At 42.2% G+C, this 21,730-nt stretch overlaps 1 protein-coding gene across 1 annotated transcript in view; it reads right to left on the bottom strand.

Moving 5' to 3' along the window:
- Positions 1 to 3,306: 3,306 nt before the first annotated feature.
- LOC113135968 (1-phosphatidylinositol 4,5-bisphosphate phosphodiesterase delta-3-A-like) overlaps positions 3,307 to 21,730 on the bottom strand; it is a 34,925-nt gene continuing 16,501 nt past the window's right edge. The window contains exons 6-16 of the mRNA XM_026316369.1: positions 21,380 to 21,605; positions 20,782 to 20,983; positions 19,978 to 20,122; positions 19,383 to 19,535; positions 16,603 to 16,737; positions 16,255 to 16,408; positions 15,425 to 15,541; positions 15,114 to 15,292; positions 4,889 to 5,024; positions 4,211 to 4,360; positions 3,307 to 4,114 (exon numbers count right to left, since the gene is read on the bottom strand). Of these exons, the coding sequence (XP_026172154.1) occupies positions 3,960 to 4,114; positions 4,211 to 4,360; positions 4,889 to 5,024; positions 15,114 to 15,292; positions 15,425 to 15,541; positions 16,255 to 16,408; positions 16,603 to 16,737; positions 19,383 to 19,535; positions 19,978 to 20,122; positions 20,782 to 20,983; positions 21,380 to 21,605 (1,752 nt within the window). The 3' untranslated portion in view covers positions 3,307 to 3,959. The remainder of the gene's footprint in view (positions 4,115 to 4,210; positions 4,361 to 4,888; positions 5,025 to 15,113; positions 15,293 to 15,424; positions 15,542 to 16,254; positions 16,409 to 16,602; positions 16,738 to 19,382; positions 19,536 to 19,977; positions 20,123 to 20,781; positions 20,984 to 21,379; positions 21,606 to 21,730) is intronic.

Genomic DNA, 21,730 nt, shown 5'->3' on the forward strand with positions numbered 1-21,730 from the left:
GACCTGACATGATCCAGCAGCTCAAATGAACCAGCTGCTAATGGATGGGACTCGTCCAGAGTGGCTAACTGAAGGCAGGACAGTCCTGATCCTGAAGGACCCCCTAAAAGGAAGCATCCATCCATCTACCGTCCGATAACCTGCCTCTGCACAACATGGAAGCTCCTGTCGGGCAGCATAGCGGCTAAGATGAGTAGGCACATGGCTCAATACATGCGGGGCCCAGAAAGGGATGGGTAAGGACACCAGGGGAGCAAAACATTAACTACTGGTGGATAAAGCAGTCACTCGAGACTGTAAGACCAGACAGATTGACTACAAGAAAGCCTATGACTCAATGCCTCACACATGGATCCTGGAATGCCTGGAGCTGTACAACATCAATAGGACCCTAAGAATCATCATAAGGAACTCAGTGGGACTGTGGAAAACAACCCTAGTGGCCAACCTCAAGCCGATTGCACAAGTCTCCATCAAGTGCGGCATCTTCCAAGGAGATGCTGCTGTTCTGCATAGGCCTGAACCCCCTCAGCCAGATCATCACTTAGACTGACTTCGGATACCGACTACGAAATGGAGCAACCATCAGCCACCTCCTGTACATGGATGACATCAAGCTGTATGCCAGGAATGAGCGAGACATCGATTCACTGATCCATACCACCAGGATATACAGCAACGACACTGGAATGTCATTTGGACTGGACAAGTGTGGTCGAATGATAACAAAGAGAGGGAAGGTTGTCAAGACTGAAGGAGTTGAACTCCCAGAAGGCAGCATAGCAGATGTTGAGGGAAGCTACAAGTACCTTGGAATCCCACAGGCAAATGGGAGAAGCCACAAGGAAAGCAGCCACAGCCAAATACCTAAAGAGAGTAAGGCAAGTCCTAAGAAGTCAGCTAAATGGGAAGAACAAGGTCCAAGCCATCAACACCTATGCCCTGCCGGTCATCAGATACCCCGCTGGCTTAATAAGCTGGCCAAGAGAGGACATAGAAGCCACTGATGTCAAGACAAGGAAGCTCTTCATAATGCATGGAGGACTTCACCCCAAATCCAGCATCCTGAGACTGTACACTAAGAGGAAGGAAGGAGGCCGGGGACTGGTGAGCGTCACAGCCACCATCCAAGATGAAACAGCAAAGATCCATGAGTACATCAGAAAGATGGCCCCAAGCGATGGAATACTTAGTGAATATCTCAGGCAACAGAAGCCCGAGGAAGAGGAGCAAGAACCATCATGGCAGGACAAACCCCTGCACGGCATGTACCACCAACAGATACAAGAAGTGGCTGATATCAAAAAGTCCTACCAGTGGCTGGAAAAAGCTGGACTGAAAGACAGCACAGAGGCACTAATTGTAGCAGCACAAGAACAGGCCCTGAGCACAAGATCAATCGAGGCTGGGGTCTACCACACCAGGCAGGACCCCAGGTGCAGGCTGTGCAAAGATGCCCCTGAGACAATCCAGCACATAACAGCAGGTTGTAAGATGCTACACCTCCAACGGTGTCGGAGAATGTCCGAGCTAAGATCCTGTGGGACTTCCAGATACAGACCGACAAACTGGTGATGGCTAACCAACCAGACATAATAGTGGTGGACAAACAGCAGAAGAAAGCCATAATGGTAGATGTAGCAATCCCAAGTGATAGCAACATCAGAAAGAAGGAACATGAGAAGCTGGAGAAATACCAAGGGCTTAAAGAAGAGCTAGAAAAGATGTGGAAGGTGAAGGCAACAGTGGTCCCCTTTGTAATGGGCACCCTCGGGGCCGTGACCCCCAAACTGGGAGAGTGGCTCCAACAGATCCCAGGAACAACATTAGAGCTCTCAGTCCAGAAGAGTGCAGTGCTAGGAACAGCTAAGATACTGTGAAAAACGCTCAAACTCCCAGGCCTCTGGTAGAGGACCCGAGATTGAGGAAGACACACACACCACCCATAGGGGTGAGAAGGGAAATTTTTTATATATATGGACTATACTTGTCCTCCTAGACCTTAGTGCTGCATTCGACACTATTGACCACAACATCTTATTACAGAGACTGGAGCATGTGACTGCTATCAGAGGAACAGCATTAAAATGGTTTCAGTCCTATTTTTCGGACAGGTTCCAGTTTGTTCATGTCCATGATGAACCTTCCACATGCAAAAAAGGTAGTTATGGAGTTCCACAAGGCTCTGTGCTAGGACCGATTCTGTTCACCCTGTACATGCTTCCTTTAGGCTATGTCATTAGGAAACACTCTATTAATTACCACTGCTATGCAGATACACAGTTGTATCTATCTATTAAACCTGTTAAAACAAACCAGTTAACTAGACTTCAAGCATGTCTAACTGACATAAAGGCCTAGATGACCAGTAACCTTCTACTTTTAAATTCAGAGAAAACAGAAGTTATTGTATTTGGGCCTAAAAACCTCAGAAATAACTTTTCTAAAATTATAGCTATTTTAGATGGCATAGCCCTGGCCTCCAGCACTACTGTGAAAAACCTTTGAGTTATTTTTGACCAGGACATGTCCTTTAACTCACACATAAAACAAATCTCTAGACTGCCTTCTTTCACCTGCGCAACATTGCCAAAATTTGTCTCAAAATGATGCAGAAAAACTAGTCCATGTATTTGTTACCTCAACTCATTACTATCTGGATGTCCCAGTATCCATAAAAAGCCTCCAGGTCTACTTGTGGTTCCCAGAGATTCCAAAAGCAGAATGGGAGGCAGAGCCTTTAACTATCAAGCTCCTCTCCTGTGGAACCAGCTCCCAGTCTGGGTTCAGGAGGCAGACACTCTCTGTACTTTTAAGGCTAGACTTAAAACCTTCCTCTTTGACAAAGCATATTGTTAGGGCTGGCTTCAGGTAACCCTGAACCATCCCTGCTATAGGCCTAGACTCCCCGAGGACCACTGGTGCACTGAGTTCCCTTACCCTAACCCTCCCTTCCCGTCCCTTCCCCTCTCTTCCTCTCCTACCCCCTCACATGTATATACACCACTGTATGTCACTAACCTTGTGCTCTCTCTCTCCCCTAGTTTGTGCTGTCTCCCTCTCTCTCTGTACCTTCTTGCAGGTGACCCCGGTCCTGGAGCTGTATATCGCTGATGTGCAGTTACTGGCCCCACCAACCCGCAGTGTCTATTTGTTGTTTATTGTTGCTGTTCTTTTCTCTCTCCTCTATCCACTCACCCCAACCGGTTGAGGCAGATGGCCACCCAAATTGAGTCCAGTTCTGCTGGAGGTTTTTCTTCCTTTAAAGGGAGTTTTTCCTCTCCACTGTTGCCAAGTACTTGCTCATAAGGGATTTGTTGGGTTTTTTTGTTTGAGATGATTTCTTTTGTGATTTGGCGCTATAAAAATAAAATTGAATTGAATTGTCTGTCCCAGGCCATTATGGGGGCATACAGAAGAGGTAAGATTATGTTTTTCTTTACATAAAATGATTTCCAATGTGTATGCACCATAGGTATGTGATGACATGGAGACACATCCATACTTTATTACCTTAAGGCTTAATTACTTTAATGCTTTTTTTTTGAGAATCAATGGTCCTTGTTTTGCCCTGAGATGGACGGGTGACCTGTCCAGGGTGTTTCAATGTGACTCTAAATAGGTATAGTTAATGGAGAAGATGCTGACAAATATTCAAAAAATGTGCCTCTATAACCCAAATCTTGGCCTCCTATATTGTTTCCTATACTGCCTCAAGCTCCCGATTTTTGTTTTTAAAGTTTTATATGGTCATTTATGATTGCTGGTACATTTCACACAGGCTGTGAGTATTGTGGGTATCAGAAGGAGTTAAGTAGTTAAAATTAATTGTACACTTACAAATGCAAAATAGAAAATTAGAAAATTGAACTGACGGATGATACAGATCCATCAGTATTTGAAAGACTGACTTGGATCACATCTAGTGGCTTCCATGCTTTGTGTTTCCACAGACAGGATTAGTGATTTTTGGCGTAAGATTTGGCTGGGGATCTGGCTGGTGAGTTCGATTTGGAAGGACTTTTCACAGAGTCAGTAACCTTGATGTGGATAAAGAGGGAGGCAGGCGAGAGACTGGAGCCATTCAGCTTCAGCAATCGGACATGACGATAACCTGCAAAGGTCAGGAACGCAAATGATTACTGTGTTTTCAGCCTGAAATAAGTCTACAGGTGTCATGTAAGCTGCACTTTAGCATCCCCATACACACCTGTGCGGAGACTTGTGAAAGGTAGAGTATACTGTCCTAGAAAGTCATTTCTTGAGGTATAGTCATGATCTTCCACCATGAAGCGAACCAGAGCCAAATCAGGAACATGGATGGTAAAGTTAAAGGTACAGTCCCACCGTGGGTTAAAGCCTAAAACAGAAAAAAGTGTTTTTTACAGACTTGTATTGATACCAGTTTATGCTTACAATAATAAAGAAGCAGTTCAGAAACAGTCTTAGTAACAGCAAAAAAATAGCTTTTTAAGACAGTATGAAGATAAGTCAGATAACGAACAGTAGTCTCCTGTGTCATAGTGCTCTGTTTGTCACTGTATATACAGTGTGACTAACTCCCTGGTTTGCTTCCATTATAAAAACTAGGACTGTGTAGTAATTCATAAATCTAGGGTAACTTGCAGGTAAACCCATCTGATTTTTTTTTTTCTATACCCACTCACAATATAGTTTTACCTACACTAGTCTAAGCACTAATATAAGCAGGAATCATTATTCTATAATTGCAAAATTAGACAAAAATGTTTTTCAGTCAAAGTTCATTATTTGATTTTCAGAAGTCTTCATTATCTACTCTATCATCAGTACAACAGTCTAAAGATATGCAGAAATTCCTAAATGCTGTAACTGGCAAAGGCTCTTCATCAATGGGTTAGGTATTTACCGTTGTTGTTGACATGATGGGTTTTTTTCTTATTGTTGTCGATGGGCACACCATGTATCTCCACCCACACCTGAGGGTCCACAATGGAGCTGGGCTTGTCCCATTCTGGTTTGGGCAGCTGCTGAGCTGAAATAATCTTTAATAACAATAGGGATGTCTCAATTTTAGTAATGGATGATTATAGTATAGAGCAAGAAGAGCCTGCTTGGAGTGTTCTTTCGTCTTCTTGGGGTATTGGTAGCCAGACATACTGATTAACCAGTGACTGGACCCTGCTGTCATTATACTACAATCATGAGACACATTCACTGCACTCAGGTGATCCCCATTTCACTATTTGTGAGACTACTACTAGCACCAAATGGCTGGACCACTGTTGAATTAGATCAGTTATGTTAAAGGAGGTGAATATTTATGCAATAACTTACTTAACGTTACATATTTTTATTTAATTTTTATTGTTTAGACACCTGTTTTCACTTTGATGTTTTTTGTTTGTTTTTTTTTTTGTCAAAAAAGCTAAATGCTACTGGACATTTCTGCTGCTGTAGAGAGTTTTTTTTTCTTTATGCTTGAAGGGATTTGTTTTGGTAAAGTGCCTTTTAATCTGATTTAGTACTATAAAAATAAAACAATTCAAAATAAAATAAGCAATTAAATAAAAATTGACATTTAAGAAAATTATTCAGTACAATTGTACATGTGCAAACAGGTTGGAACGGGTGGAGGAACGTGTCAGGTGTGCTGTGTCACAAAAGAGTGTCAGCAAGAATGAAAGGAAATGTGTACAAGACAGTGGTGAGACCGGCAATGTTGTATGGTTTAGAGACAGTGGCACTGAGAAAAAGACAGGAGGCAGAGCTGGAGGTAGCAGAGCTGAAGATGTTGAGGTTCCCTCTGGGAGTGATGAGGATGGAATGAGTACATCAGAGGGACAGCTCATGTTAGATATGTGAGGGAAATTTATACCTTGACAGACAAATGTCTGCTACGGACCAACGGCGGAGCAGCAGAGACCGGTAACGTTACGGTAAGGAAAAGCGCTGACTTACTATGTGGTTGAGTAGTTGACGAGACGTCGTCTTAGTAGAAACCGTTGTGTTATTAATTACTGTTGTATGCAGTAGGGGAGACCGCGTATGGTTGTAACAAGGGGAGAGTTGTAACACCACCACTTCCACCAATCAGGGATAAGGTAGGAGGCATATGATCATATCAGTGTTCGCCTGCTTCCTTCCCAATCGTACGGGGTAGTTGTCAAGGCTGGAAACATACACATGCAGATTCTACAGAGAAAAAACTGGTTTTGAGGTAAGAAAGAAGCTATTTTGACCAAGAAAAAAATTTTGTTTAGTACTTAAACTATTGCAGTTATAATCATATGACTTGAATGAATTTCAAGCCACTGAGCTAATACAGCTAGCTAAACAATGGCTGACATGGGTGGGGTGGGTTGTAACACATCTTTAAATAGTGTTACAACCATCCCCTTACATACAACTAACACCACTTTCTTCATTTTAATAGATTAACAGAATGCCTAGGCAGTGGAAGAGAAAGACTGACAGAGATGTGCCTGCCAATGTTTTAAAAGTAGCATCTGATGAGGTCACAGGGAAAGGCAGACTATATGCACAAGTCAGTCAGATCAGTTGCGAAGGCACATGGGATCTGCCATGTAACATTGAGCAGATACTGCAAATCATTGCAGAAGCTGAGAGACCAGGGGTCCAGTGACCTTCCCAGTGTAGGTTCAACACTGTAACAACACTGCAACAACAAAGTTTTCTCTGAGATGCAAGAGAAAAAGTTGGCTGACTATTTGACTCAGGCAGCAGACCTGTATTATGGACTGACTGACTGAGAAAGAGACAGACATTGTTCTGGATTGTTCTCTGATTTCAATAAACCTCATTAAAGGCCATTTTAAGACTATCACATTGTGTGGCCTCTGTTTTTTTCTTTCTTTGCCTGTACCCCAGTATGTGTTACAACCTAACCCGGTAGTGGGGTAGGTTGTAACAAAGGAACATTGAGCGGATGTATTTGACATCCGCTCACAAGGTCTGTGATACTCTTGCAGGCGCTTGAATTGGTGTCATTTGTAGTCAACAATTGTGGGTACTCTGTATAAAAGTTTGAGAATTCTAACTCAAAAATTCAGTGAGTTAGAGGTATTGAAGCAAAAAGTGTTACAACCATACCCGGTCTCCCCTACAAATAAAGGGACTGCGTCCCGCGGTTTATCTTGATAGACAACGTTGTGTTATTACTAACAGTTGTATGCAGCGCTAGTACAGGGACTGGGTCCCGCGGTTGTCTTGATACACACCGTTGTGTTATTAATTACAGTTGTTTGTGTTACCGGCGCCAGACCTAGGGGAAATCTGTGCCGGCAGCAAGTGATACACAAGCCATAAGGCCCTGTGTATCTGTGGATTAATGAATAGGAACAGACATAATGGTCTTGCCAAAGCCAGTGCTCGTTTAATACTGAAGCACTCAGCTAGGTCACTAACCAATGTTCCTCCCAGTGGATCCACCGAGCAGTAGTGCCCTCTACTGTCTTAAAAATGCCACTACACCAGAGTAGGTACTAAATACACAGCTACTAGTTCACAATTAAAAAAAAAAATAGAGGGGTGTCTTGTTTCTATCGAAACTAAACATATAGCAAATCCAACCTGCTACACTCTCCCCTACTTTAAGAGATGTCTCCTGACATCTGGAACTAAGCAAACACTAATGTGTAAATGTCAAAAGTCTGAAAAGTATTCAGTCTGCTATGGTTTACATGTCTTGTCACGTGCTTAATACGTCCATGTGAGTGTGGGGTGGTAACATTCAGAAAAAGTGGGGTAGGCTGGTGAGGGGTAAGGGACATAGGTAAACATCATATTAGCCCCTGGTCTCCAGGGCTGGTATGAAGGCTGCCCAAGATGATTATATTATGTGAACATTTCTTGAGGTTTCACAACTCGAGTTGATCTTCTCACAGTCACGTTCTCATCTGACGGTCCTGCAGTAGCAGCTTCTCCATCATCCCCGTGTTCCTCCAGGCCAGCATCCTCCCCAGCATCATTGTTCTCTTGATTCACCTGTTCTTCAAGTGGTGGTGTTCCAATAGGTGCTGGAGGTTGTTCTGGCTCTGGGATGACCACAGAGTGAGGCATGCTTTGGTACTGCCTTTCAATTGTCTCAGCTGCTGTTGTCATAGGCCAGAACTCTGGAGCTATAGCTCTCAGCTCACTGTTCAGTGTTATCTGGGGCAATAGGGGTCTGATTTTCTTCTTTTCATACACCAGTACAGTTCTGAGGCAGTAAGTGTATTCCTCCTCTTCATCAGAATGGTCTGATGAATGGTCTGCTCCATTGTCTCATTTTCCCTGTTTCCGCCTTTCTTTTTGCACCTGTTTACTCTGCTCATCTTTCTCCAAAGGCAAGTCATTTACTGCTAATAACAAGTTTCGATGCAAGACATGTAGTGGTTTGTCACCTGTCTCTGACTGAACCCGGTACACTGGTCCATCTCCAATTCTCTCAATAACACGATGGACTCTCTTTTCCCTGTAAGCGCGAAGTTTTCCTGGACCACCTCGTTCTGACCGGTTTCTGAGAAGCACTCGATCCCCCAGCTGCAGCACAATGCCTTTAACATGGCAGTCATAATATTTCTTCCCTTTCATTGAGCACTTCTTATTGTTTTCTGAGGCAATCTTATATGCCTCCTGCATTCGAGAAGCCCACTTCTGCGCATACACTTGTGTGGACTGTTGTTCCCGTTCAGGGCTCAAAAAGCAAATCAACAGGCAAGCGTGGATTTCTACCATATAGGAGGAAAAAAGGTGAATAGCCTGTTGCTTCGTGTCTCGTACAATTGTACGCGTGAAGAATATGTGGTAAATGATCCTTTCACTCAGACTTTTTCTCCTCATGCAGAGTACGAAGCATCTGCAGAAGTGTCCGATTCAGGCATTCCACAGGATTCCCTTGCGGGTGATATGGGGTGGTTTGAGTAAAGTGATCTACCAAAACTACAATGTACTCATAGCCACCTTTACTTGGTTCCAGATGGAGGTAATCAACAGAGATGAGCTCGAAAGGGGCACTCGTTGTGATTGAATCCATTGGTGCTCTCTCTGGAATAGTTGGTTGTTTCTGCTTGATACAAGGACACTCACGAATTACATAGTTTTCAATATCTTGCTGCATGAAAGGCCAATAGAACCTCTCTCTAGCCAAGTTGATGACTTTATCTGCACCAATGTGTCCCGTATCATCATGCAAGTGTTTTAGAACTGTCATCTTTAGCTTACTGGGGAGAACCAGTTACTTCCGTTGTCCTGTCTGTGTATATAATATGCCTCTGTCAAGTGTGAGTCTAATAGAGATAATCCCTGAATTTATCAAAAATTGCCCATTTCAACACCAGGAACTCAAGCTTGCCAGAATGGAAATGGTAATTCTTCGCTATGTTTTGATGTCCACTGCACAGGTGCTTTGGATGGGAGCTGACCCCCGTTGGTCCCCCTTCTCTTGGCTTTTGACCCTGCTGAGGCTGGTCCCTGGCTAGATGCACCAGGGCTCCCTGTTAGCATGAACAATGGTCTGGCTATTCTTGAAAAGTCTTGTATGAAGGTTCTATAATAACCTAGAAACCCCAAAATCGCTCGGACCTCTCCTACATTTTTTGGCTCTCTGTCCTTTAATTGCAGGACTATCTCAAGATCCCTGGGGTCTATTTGGACACCTTCACTTGTCACCAGACACCCTAAATATCTAATCTGATGTTTGAACAGTTCACATTTTTGGACGTAGTTTGATACCATGTTTTCGGAGGCGACACAGGACCCACCTCAGATCATCAACGTGGTCCAGGTATGGTGAACAGCACTCATACCTCAGACCCTCAAGAGCTCCTTCCATGCACCTCTGAAATGCTGCTGGGGCATTGGTTAGGCCAAAGGGGAGGCGGATCCACTCATACAGGCCCCAAGGTGTGCTAAAGGCAGTCAGGTGTCTAGAACCTTCATCAACGAAACCCTGATGATAAGCACTACCTTGGTCTAGGATTGAAAACCATGAGTAACCCACAAGATTATCCAGCAGGTCCTGAATGCGTGGAAGTGGGTGGTGGTCAGGGACGGTTTTGCAGTTCAGCCCCCTAAAGTCAACACACAGCTGTAAGCTCTTATCTTTTTTTCTGACACAAACCACGGGAGATGAGTATGGTGAGGTGGACTTCCTGATCCAGCCATTATTGAGCAGGTTCTGCACATATTCCTTTACCTCTTTGTACAGGGGCTTAGGGATTGCATTTGTAGGATGTCTGAACTGGTGTTTGATCTGTTAAATGAATGTTCACTTGCAAATTTGGAATGCAACCAATATCAGAATCACTCTTAACAAAAACATCCGACTCCTCGTACAACATGTCTGTCACTATCTTTTGCTCATCCTGATGGAGATGTGACGAATCGACAGGAGGATGCCATTTCTCTTTTGTCTTGTAGTTGACGGATGTAATTCCCTGGTTGCCTGTGTTTAACCGAGCTGCACATGTGTTCACTGTGGGTTTACACATTGACTCTGAACAACCAGGAAAACATTTAGCTGGCTTCACTTCAGTAACTTCCTCTAATGTGCCTAGAATCTTATTCTCTTATTGAGATAAATATCATGCTTAGTGAGGTTCTGAATGGGGACTTTCACAATTTTTGTTAATCCACAAGGAACATCTACCAAAGCCAAGAACAGTTCTAATCCCTCAGGACAGTTACTCACAACATTTGGTTGAGAGAACATTAATCCGCCACTTGGCCATTCCCTGACTGCACTTCACCTCACAGATCTGACTGCTGGTATCATTACACCTTTCTTCCCTATTCTTACACTGCACTCAGTTGCTTCTTCATCAGAAGTCAACATCTGAAGAGCTGAAACTTTAGCCTCCACTCTACTGTCGCTGACACTCAACGCCTCTTTAAGCAAGGCTGTAATATCAGCCTCACCCCTCTGCTCTTTGTTAGATTTGATTATCTCTGTTAAGATATTGCTACCCAAAACCGGACAGTTGAGACAGTTCTGACTAACAAGTAATGGTACTTGTATGGTGACATGTCCACAGTTATCACCACGGATCTGGAGTTTAACATCTGCCCACCCATCAAAGGGTACATCTGTTCCATTAGCTGCAGTCACTTGTAATGGCTGATCTGAAAGAAGGGACTCCAGGGACTGGATTTGAATGTTGGGAAATGCTTTCTCAATCCAGGTTTTCCCTACCATGGTCACTTGAGCACCTGAGTCCAGCAGCATTTGGAGGGGGACACCGTTGATGGCACACGAGACCATGCATCTCTTTCCAATTAATTGTGCCAAGCATTTACTTGGTGGTGATTGACTCATTTCATCTTGGTTTATAGGGATAGCTGACTTAGGTCTGTGCTGGGGGGGGGGGCTCTTCTGTTACTCTGGTCACTGGCTGCCCCTCTCCAATGACCTCCCCCCGTTTCCCAGCATTCTTCTCTGCAAGCAACCGATGGCCCCGTGTCCAGTTTGACCACAGACAAAGCAGTGAAAACAGCTCATATTATTTTTTTGCACACAGTCCTGGCATCTGCCCTTGGTCTCGTTTGTAGGTACTTTAGGGTGGTTTGTTTGTGAGCAGGCGTGTCCGTGTGCTGCACTGTCAGGAGATCTTACCGTCTGAGCCAGATGTTTGGTCAGCGAGCAATAGCAGCCCCATTAGCTTGCAACTGCATGTCAATTTTAGCTTGCCTAGCTGAGTCACTGTCAAGCTGAGCTGCACTAACAGTTACTGGTCAAGGTTTAATCTTGCCAAGGCGCCATAGTCTTTCAGCCTTCTCTCTAGTGGACTTGGTTATCTGCTCTAACAGGAAGTCATCACTAACCTGCAAGTCTGTAAGTAGGGGTTTAAGGTCATGTCTGACATAGTAGTTGTTTTCATTTAACCCTTGGTACAATGCATGAAAGAAGGTTCCCTGGACCAGCTTCCTGTCATAGCTAAAATCTGCACCTGGTTGTTGTGACTCAAAGAGGACACATTGCTTTAAACCCATGTTTTTATACAGAAACTGTTGTGGGCTCTCTTTGTCCTTCATATTTAGCATTACTTAACTCTTGAAAGAGCTCAGTACTACTTTTATCTCGGATGTGAGAGCGAAGAAATCTCTTTAGCTCTTCAACAGTTAAGTCATCTTTGTTAGTTAACATATCCTTAAATGTACCAGGTTTCATTACTTTTAGCACTGTACGGATTATGTCAGACTCAGTGAAACCTTCTTGTAAACCACCATCAATTTGTTTACACAGACTATTATATGACACATCAGAACCAAAATCAGAAATATGCCCACTGCCCGCGTGGAAGCAGAGCTGCAACATCATTTATCCTTAATACCTGGTCTTCCAAGTGGGATGAAGACCTCACCCTACCAGGAGAGGTACCTGCTGGGTGTGACTTGGCTGATGCTAGCCCAGCTGAATTTCTGGCTGGTGTTCCTGCTTCTCCTGCCATACCTGGAGACAGGGTAGGAGTGTCTCTGTCCTTAAGTGTTGGAAGTGTGGGAATGTCTCTGTCCACGTGTGTGGGTGAGAATGTCTGATTGGAGTAATTGTCTGGTGGTGTGATGACTCTTCAGCTGATGTGGGTTTTGTCTTCTCAGCAACAGTCTCTTTGGCGGCCTCTGGTACCGCCAACATGTCACTCAGCATGTCATGAAGCAGGAGAAGCTGAGCCATGCCTTCATCCTCAAGAACTCTTAGTTTGTCACTCCTTATGTAATCAACAATCAGTTCATACAGTTCTGTTTCGCTTAAACTGTCAATGTTGCTAGCTGCACCACTGTCATCGATTGCATTTGCAATGGTCAGCAGCTGATCCGTGCTCAAATCAGAAAGTCGCTTCTGGATCCTGCAGACCAGCATCCGCCGTGGTGTTACTATGACCATGCCGACGTGACACAGGTGACACCCGCTCTCTGGGTGATGAAGTAACTTGCAGCCTTCCCTGAAGTCGTGGACACTAATTCACGTCGTTTCAGCAACTGTTTCACCAGGTAGATGCACTACACGGATCCCGGACAATCCCCCAATTGTTACCGGCGCCAGACCTAGGGGAAATCTGTGCCGGCAGCAAGTGATACACAAGCCATAAGGCCCTGTGGATCTGTGGATTAATGAAGAGGAACAGACATAATATTCTTGCCAAAGCCAGTGCTTGTTTAATACTGAAGCACTCAGCTAGGTCACTAACCAATGTTCCTCTCAGTGGATCCACCGAGCAGTAGTGCCCTCTACTGTCTTAAAAATGCCACTACACCAGAGTAGGTACTAAATACACAGCTACTAGTTCACAATTAACAAAAAAATAGAGGGGTGTCTTGTTTCCCGCGATTGTCTTGATAGACACCGTTGTGTTATTAATTACAGTTGTATGCAGCACAGTAAAGGGACTGGGTCCCACGAGGAAAGATAACAAGAGAGAACGGCTACTAGAGAATAGTATTGGGTACTAAAATGGAGAGAAACGCCTGGCCAGGGTCTGGTCTACCAACTTATTTGTCACTGTTAAATTAAGAAATTAGAAAAAAGTACAACTCAAGTTGTAAGCAACTGGTGGGAGCTGGGGTTTCCTGTGGTGTTTAGTCTGAGTAGTCGACAGTTAGCGTTGTTTAAAAGATAAACTTAAAAAGAAGAAGAAAGAGATTGTGCGCAGAGCAACACAGGTCTTTGTCCAAGAGAAATAGAGAAAAGAAACAAAAGGTGTTCCTGGCTGACAGGAAAGTCATATGAAGGACAGAGTAAGTTGAATATGAAAGACTGTGAAAGGTAGAAAATAAGGAAGTGGAAGTGATAGATTTGACAGGTCTATTGGGCAAAGACTGCTGCTGTTGCCTCTTTTCTTCTTTCCCCTATCCAGAAAGAACTTTTCACAGGAAACACTCCACTGATCCCACTGCCAAAACCTATTGACTGGAGTTGGAAAAGACCTAAACTACTGGTTACAGAGCTTGCTGGTCCTCGAGGTGTTTCAACCAACAGCATCAGATCCTAGGACAGAGTACAGTCAGAAAGGTGATGTACATCGTACACTATTTACATCAGTTGTATAAGTTTGTAGAACAGTTGAGCTCATTAATAGCCAGAACACCGCTAATCTGCAGCCTTTACCATCACAGAAACTAGTTTACTACCAGAGCTCGAACAAATTCCAAGATCTCTCTGAGCAGCCTATAAATATGATGTAGGCCTTGTAAAAATGCAGAGCCTCTGATAGTACATCCAAAATCAGAGTACAGGCCTTGTAAAATACCCTTTAAAACAGGAAGCCATCGATGTTATAAAGCCTGTGTTCAATTCTTTGTTAAAAGAGGAGGAGACCAAAGAGGAGGTTCTTGGATGTAGTGAAGGAGGACATGAGGATAGTTGGTGTGGGTGAGGAGGATGCAGAGGATAGGGTTGAATGGAGGCGGATGATTCGCTGAGGCAACCCCTGAAGGGAGCAGCCAAAAGGAAAAGAAGATGATTCAGTACAATTGTATATAATTTAAATATACTTCTAAGAATTATACACATAATTTTCACATAATCACTTGCGCATTACATCATGTAATTGTCAAAATATGTCAGTTCTTTATTGTAGCACTATCATTCTATATGTTGTGATTTTTGTTACAATAACATAATACATTATTTGTAAATATAGTTTCCACAATACATTTTTTTTGTTGAAACATTTACACAGTATCTGTGTCAGTGTTTTGTTTCCCTTTGTTTTGCTGTATTGTAGTACTGTGTAATATTTATATATTACAGGAAACTATCCAGACAATAATATAAATATAAATGCTCCATTACCTTACCCATTTTTTGAGAGTCTTGACTTACTCTATGTAATTCATTGTATTTGACATGACTGACATATTGTCATAATTCTTTTTAAACATAAAACAAAGGTTTAGGTGCACTTTATATCCTTTTGGTGATCAGTTATAGTGTTGAGCCATATGTATAAACACAGCTTAAACTTAAGCCCTGAGGATGACAGTGATATTTCAAAATCTTTCCTTCTGAATCTGAGATTTTTCTTCAACAACACTCCCTAACAGCATTTTCAACAAGAACATCCATTCATGTTTCAAAGTTCAATCTTCAGGAAAATAGTTTGAAATGCAAATTAACTTGTTTTGTGTAATCTTACCCGAACAGTAAGCTGGACAGGTCTGTGGCCAGGACCTCCACCAACATTCTCTGGATTGAAGGTAGTGTTAGGCTGGCACATGAAGGACGGCTTTAGAACGTATCCACACTGACCATTCTGCAGGAATCTGCCTTGGTTTAGGTCCATCTGCTCGCCAGGTGTTTGGAAGTTCAGAGCAACTGGAGAAAGCCCCACACCACTGTGTTAGCAGCATGTAGTATGCTTAACACAATAAGTGGTGTGTTTCTAAATGACTATACATGTTCAGTCTGCTTCTTTTATGACTTAAAAAACATAAAATAAACTTTCACCAATCTGACAGCCTGCATTCCACATCTCCTGAGGATTGTAGTTGGAGGACTGGAAGCGCTGGCCAGAGGGGTAGATCCTGCTGAGCTGGTAACTGTTGTGACGCACAAATGATATCCCTGGAGAGGCAGAATAAGCAAAAGCCAATTGGTCCAGATAAAACTTTCAAGATAGCGCCAGTGTGTAAGGTGACCTGCCTGTCTGGTCTGTTTACTAGAGTGTTTGCTACAGTGCTGCTTTGTGATTTATGCTGAGACATTTTTGCTCTTGGTGTGTGATCGCCAAGCTCTGTTACGCTAAGCCAGAAACAGAGCCATGAAACAATCCTGAGGTCAGATGTGCGTGCAGACGTGCAGAAATAAAATGGCAGGATTGTCTCCAAGTTTCTAACTCAATTATCTTATTAATCCACAGGATTCCAGTGGTCTTGTACCTTGCCTCAACGCTTTTTCAAATTTTTCAATATCATACAGACACCTTCCCTCCTCATCTATTTAAGTAGGTCTTTGAGATTACTGGGCCTCAGAATGCTCTTTAAAGTCTGGTTGTGTCCCTACTGATTTTAAACAGGCAGTTGCCGCTCATTGAAAAGAACAATGTTGATCCTACTGTACTGGCAAACTTCAGACCTATTGCTAGGCTGCCCTTTCTATCAAAGGTGTTAGAAACGATAGTTAATAGCCAGCTACAATCATACATTGACCTAAATACTATTGCTGAGAAGTTCCAACCTGGTTTTAACGATGACAATATCACAGAAATGGCCCTTTTAATTTTTAACAACCTGTTTGTAACTGCAGATAGTGATAACCATGGTACATACACACCATACCTGACTCCTTAATGTGCCTGAGAGCTTCACTTTCAGAAAAAGAGGACATGTCGGTGGCTGGGTTTTTGGCAGCTTGTTGAAAAGTTTTAAAAGGAACACTGCGAGTGTACACCACCAGCTCTGACAACTCTGGACTCAGCTTAGACACACCAGACTAGGATGAGACACATACAAACCACTCATTACTACTTTCAACATTTTGTGGTATCATATGGAGAAAATATTTTGGTGTAGCGTATACATCTGCTCTCCCCCACCCCAGCCAGCCATATTTAAATAATTGGAGAGAGAGAGCGAGAGAGAGAGACTGCTGCTGGGATAAATATGACCTGATGGAATTGTTCCCACCTCCTCTTTCTTTTTAGTGGATTTGCCTTCAGTCTGACTGGCCTCCTCATCTGAGCTGCTCAGGTCTGAAGAGCTAGATGAGCAACCCACCATATGCTCCTTCTTCCCCTTCACCAGGATTTTACCCTTAATGTCCTGTATACACAAAAGACATAAGGAACATGTACGTTTTCAGTTTGTTTGATAATCGGACTGATAATTGACATTCTAACAATGCCACTAGAGCTACACCTGAAACTACAGCAGTAATGACTCTACAGCACTAATGTGCTACTTCTACCATTACCTCTGTACCACTAAATGTATTCAGTTTTACATTCCAGAACATTTAAGAATTATTTCTGTTCATTTATTTTATTCTTTATTTATATTTCTTTATTCTTATCTTTATTTTTCCAGGAGGGTCCCACTGAGATTAAAAACCTCTGTGTAGACCTGGCTTACACACACTTGAAGACAGCTCTCAACAACAAGGCTTTCAACAAGGCAGCATCCAGGAAAACAAGAGACAAAGACTCAAGAGCCACAGAGAAAAAACCTGGTCATTCCCTATGTAGGGTTAGGGGTTTTAAGCCTCCTCTTTTTCAGAGAGGCTTAAAAGGATTTTTGGGAAGCATCAGATACCAGTTCACTTCAAACCCACCAACACACTGAGGTTCACCCTAAAAAATAGACACCTCAAATGTCTTTCAGGGAGGACGCACCCTGCACCCAGGTCCTGTGGTACATCAGAGGGGGTCACATGAGTCTACTATTAGACTTCTACTCCAAAGGATTAGACTACTATTAGACTTCTACTGAAGTGAGTACAGGTATAGCGAACCTAATCAGGCCAGGTGTGAAGTGAAACCAACTTAGGAGTGTGGGTCTAACTACTCTCACCTGATTTATATAGCTCACCTAATGAGTCTATGGGACTAGGTGTGGAATGAAACCAACCTGAAAGATAAATTTGAGATTCCATACCAGCCTTCCTGATGAAGCTACATGCTAAAAGCTAAGTGAAACGTTTTGACCTAAAAAACTAGAAATCCAGTTATGCGTTTTTTCGTTTTTAGCGGCACAGTATTTAATTGAATCAAGAGTGCCATATAACACTAGTGACTACTTCACAAAATTTGTGTAAATATATACATATAGCCTAAATCACTTTCCTATATAACTTACATGACAAGCCGGAGGACTAAAACCTGTTAACACAAACCAGTTAACCAGACTTCAAGCGTGTCTAATTGACATAAAGGCCTGGATGACCAGTAACTTTCTACTTTTAAATTCAGAGAAAACAAAAGTTATTGTATTTGGGCCTAAAAACCTCAGAAATAACTTTTCTAAAATTATAGCTACTTTAGATGGCATAGCCCTGGCCTCCATCACTAATGTGAAAAACCTTGGAGTTATTTTTGACCAGAACATATCCTTTAACTCACACATAAAACAAATCTCTAGAACTGCATTCTTTCACCTGCACAACATTGCCAAAATTAGGAACATCCTGTTTCAAAATGATGCAGAAAAACTGGTCCATGCATTTGTTACCTCAAGGCTAGATTATTGTAACTCATTACTATCTGGATATCCCAGTATCTCCATAAAAAGCCTCCAGTTAATCCAGAATGCTGCAGCCAGAGTCCTGACAGGAACTAGCAAGAGAGATCATATTTCTCCTATATTAGCTTCTCTTCATTGGCTCTCTGTAAAATACAGAACAGAATTTAAAATCTTTCTCCTCACATACAAATCCCTTCGTGATCAAGCTCCTTCATACCTTAAAGACCGCATAGTATCATATTATCCCAATAGACCACTTCGCTCTCAGAGTGCAGGTCTACTTGTGGTTTCCAGAGTTTCCAAAAGCAGAATGGGAGGCAGAGCCTCTCTCTCCCCTAGTTTGTGCTCTCTCCCTCTCTGTCTGTTCTCTCTCTCTGTACCTCTGTCCCTGGTCCTGGAGCTGTATATCGCTGATGTGTGATGGCCCCACCAACCTGCAGTGTCTATTTGTTGTTTATTGTTGCTGTTCTTTTCTCTCTGCTCTATCCACTCACCCCAACCGGTCGAGGCAGATGGCCGCCAAAACTGAGCCCGGTACTGCTGGAGGTTAAAGGGAGTTTTTCCTCTCCACTGTCGCCAAGTGCTTGCTCATAAGGGATTTGTTGGGTTTTTAGTTTTAGTTTTTGTAAAGTGCCTTGAGATGATTTGTATTGTGAGTTGGCGCTATACAAATAAAATTGAATTGAATGGAATTGAATTAAAATAAGGGGGACCGATAGTCCAGAAAATATAGTAACTGCACGGCAAGTTCCTCATTGGCCTAAATTATGTCCTCGATATATCTTTACAATCGAGAATCTATTTGCTGTATAAAATATATGTTGTACGTTTGTCTGATTTTTGAAAAGGAATCTTTTGGTGTTTGTCCTTTTCTTCATGATTTTTTTTTGTTGTATGTTTTCCCATATATGATTTCAGAGTCTCTGTACAGAAGATGTTGTATCCTATACAGCCCCATTTGGCAAATATGTAATTTTATGATAATATGACCCATTCAATGTCCTAGGTTCCTTTCTTCTCCAGCCACAGGTGTCTGAGGTTATTTGTACTCTTAAAACCATAATATTTTACACTTCTGATTAACTACATCTCCAAAAAAGGTGCTATTAGGTGAGAATATGGGATGTGATTCTGGGGCACACAAGCATAATCTGTGTTCTACTTAAAACTTTTAGTGTCATAGAAGCATTGCTTCTTGTTCATCTGGGTAATGAACAGTGACTCCTTACCTCTGGAGAAGGCAGGTTCTGTGACGCGAGACCATCAAGGGGCTTAGTGAGCAGTTTGTCTCTCAGGATGGATTGCAAGTGTTGAGCCATTATTGCCTGTTGCTCCACAGAACAGTGGTTCTCCAGAGATATAATCAGGGGGTAAGGAGAAGCCTAAGAGAAATGGAGATAGATGACTTTACAAAGTCAGAATTTTTGATAAAGCATAAAGCAAGGAAGGGAAGAAAATTGTCATGAATTCTGGCAATATGTACATATAACTCTTATACCATGTAGATTTGTCCACACACATTTGTTAATCAATTTACAAATTATTTTACACGTATCTGAACATATTGCAACATATTACTGAACATATTATTGAACATATTACTATTACCAACTAGTACCAAATATCCCGGCATGTGACCAAGACAAATTACTGCATAGCATATTTTAATCAGTTAAAGGAATTATTTTTCTCCGTTAGGGAGGTCTGACCCTGCTTAGTTTCTGAGATCAGATGGAATTGGACCTTTGCAGGACTTTGTAGCTGCTATATGATTTACTTGATATATGACTTACTTGACTTATCAGATATTAGTAATATACTCACTTTAAAAGCATACTCATTGATAGTCTCAATGACTTTGACAAAAGGCACTTTGGAGGTGAGTGTGTGTCCATGGTATATAATGGGTTGTCCATTATCTCCATCCCAACAGTCCAGCTCCACGCAGCGGCAGCCATGGCTCAGTGCCCTAAGAAAAACATTGTCCTTAAGCAATTAGTCCATGCTTTCACTTGTCTTTAGCCTTAAACAATGGACTCATCTCTGAACTTGTCCTGCTCAAACTTATTGCTGCATTCCACACCTCGGATTACATTTTATTACAGTGACTGAAACATGACATTTTAGCCCATGCCACTGGGATGAAATGAAGTGCACTGTATTGCTTTGAAAACAATCATAATATGACTTAATGATCAAAGGATTTTAAAAACAATCCTGTCACATTCCATAAAGTGAAGCATAACAAATGCGTTTTTCAGCCATTTGAAGGAGTTGGAAATAGCAAAGCTTTGTTGAACCATTAAGATCTATTATGGGTCTTTCTGTGGGGCATTTAATGTGCTCCCTCTATCTCCATGGGTTTTCACTCTAAATTGACCATAGGTGTTAATGTAAGTCTGAATGGTTCACTGTCACTATGTGTCATCCTGTGATAAACTGGCAAGCTGTCCAGCGTGTACCCAGTGTCAGCTGGGAATAGCTCCATGCCTTCCATGACCTTAAATATGGACTAGGTAGATTTGATTAATTGACTTTTCCTGACCTAGTAAGCTTACATTAAAGCAGACATATTAATAGAGAGAATATTACAGAGTACAATGTGTGTGCTGCCATTGTCATTCTTACCGGATGTATGGCTCTGTGCTGCTGTCCCCAGTCAGCTGGTCTTTCATGAGGTAAGTGTTGTGAGAAGAAGAGATGAAATAATGTGCCAGTGGGTGTGTCATGTCTTGGTACACCCTTGCATGCTCCAGATTAAAGACACAGTTTTCCTTTGACAGCATGTACATGGTAAAACCATTGGGAGTCATGTACTGGTTCTCCTGGGCTGTACTGAGCAAAAGGCACAAACACCATAAATAAAAGGCAGGAATTATAAAAATGTGATTTCCAACACCTAAAAAATTATGAAGGCCCACTAAGATATTAAGTTAGCAAAATAATGAGATACAGCAGTTTTCATTAACTTTGATGACTGATGAGTGATGATTAATGATATGACCTTAATCATCACTACCTATCTAATTACAGCTTAAAACAAGAAGGCATTCACTCTTTAGCTGTATTTTTACATTGACCAACTGAGATAACTGAAATATCTGATGAAACCACTGTGTTTAAGAGCTAGTCATTGATATTGTCTTACATTTAGTCAAACAGTTTTTTCTAAACACAGAAGACATACATATTGGTACTTTGGAATATATTATTACTTGCACTTTACCCCACTCATTAAGTTCATAGGTAAGTATGAGACTTTGGGCATGGATTAGTGAAGCATCCTCCCCCTGGTCTTTTAAGAAGTTCCTTAGGTCTACAGTGGAAAGTACACAGCCATTTGAAGAGTAGTGGATAAACACAGCATCTAGCTCCGGTCTTCTTAACAGTTCCCTGCAGAACACTTCAATCTCTCTGTGGTCCAAACGACCATCAGCAGATTGGTCACATTTCTATCAAAGAAACACAGTGAGACACAGTTACTAAAGGCTGAATGCTGATTTTCAGGTTGGGTGCAATTTGATAGTTAATCTGTCATTAGTGATTAATACTTTGTTACAATAACACAGATTTAAAT

Source organism: Mastacembelus armatus, chromosome 19 (genome assembly GCF_900324485.2).
Source record: "Mastacembelus armatus chromosome 19, fMasArm1.2, whole genome shotgun sequence".
NCBI classification, from domain to species: domain Eukaryota; kingdom Metazoa; phylum Chordata; class Actinopteri; order Synbranchiformes; family Mastacembelidae; genus Mastacembelus; species Mastacembelus armatus.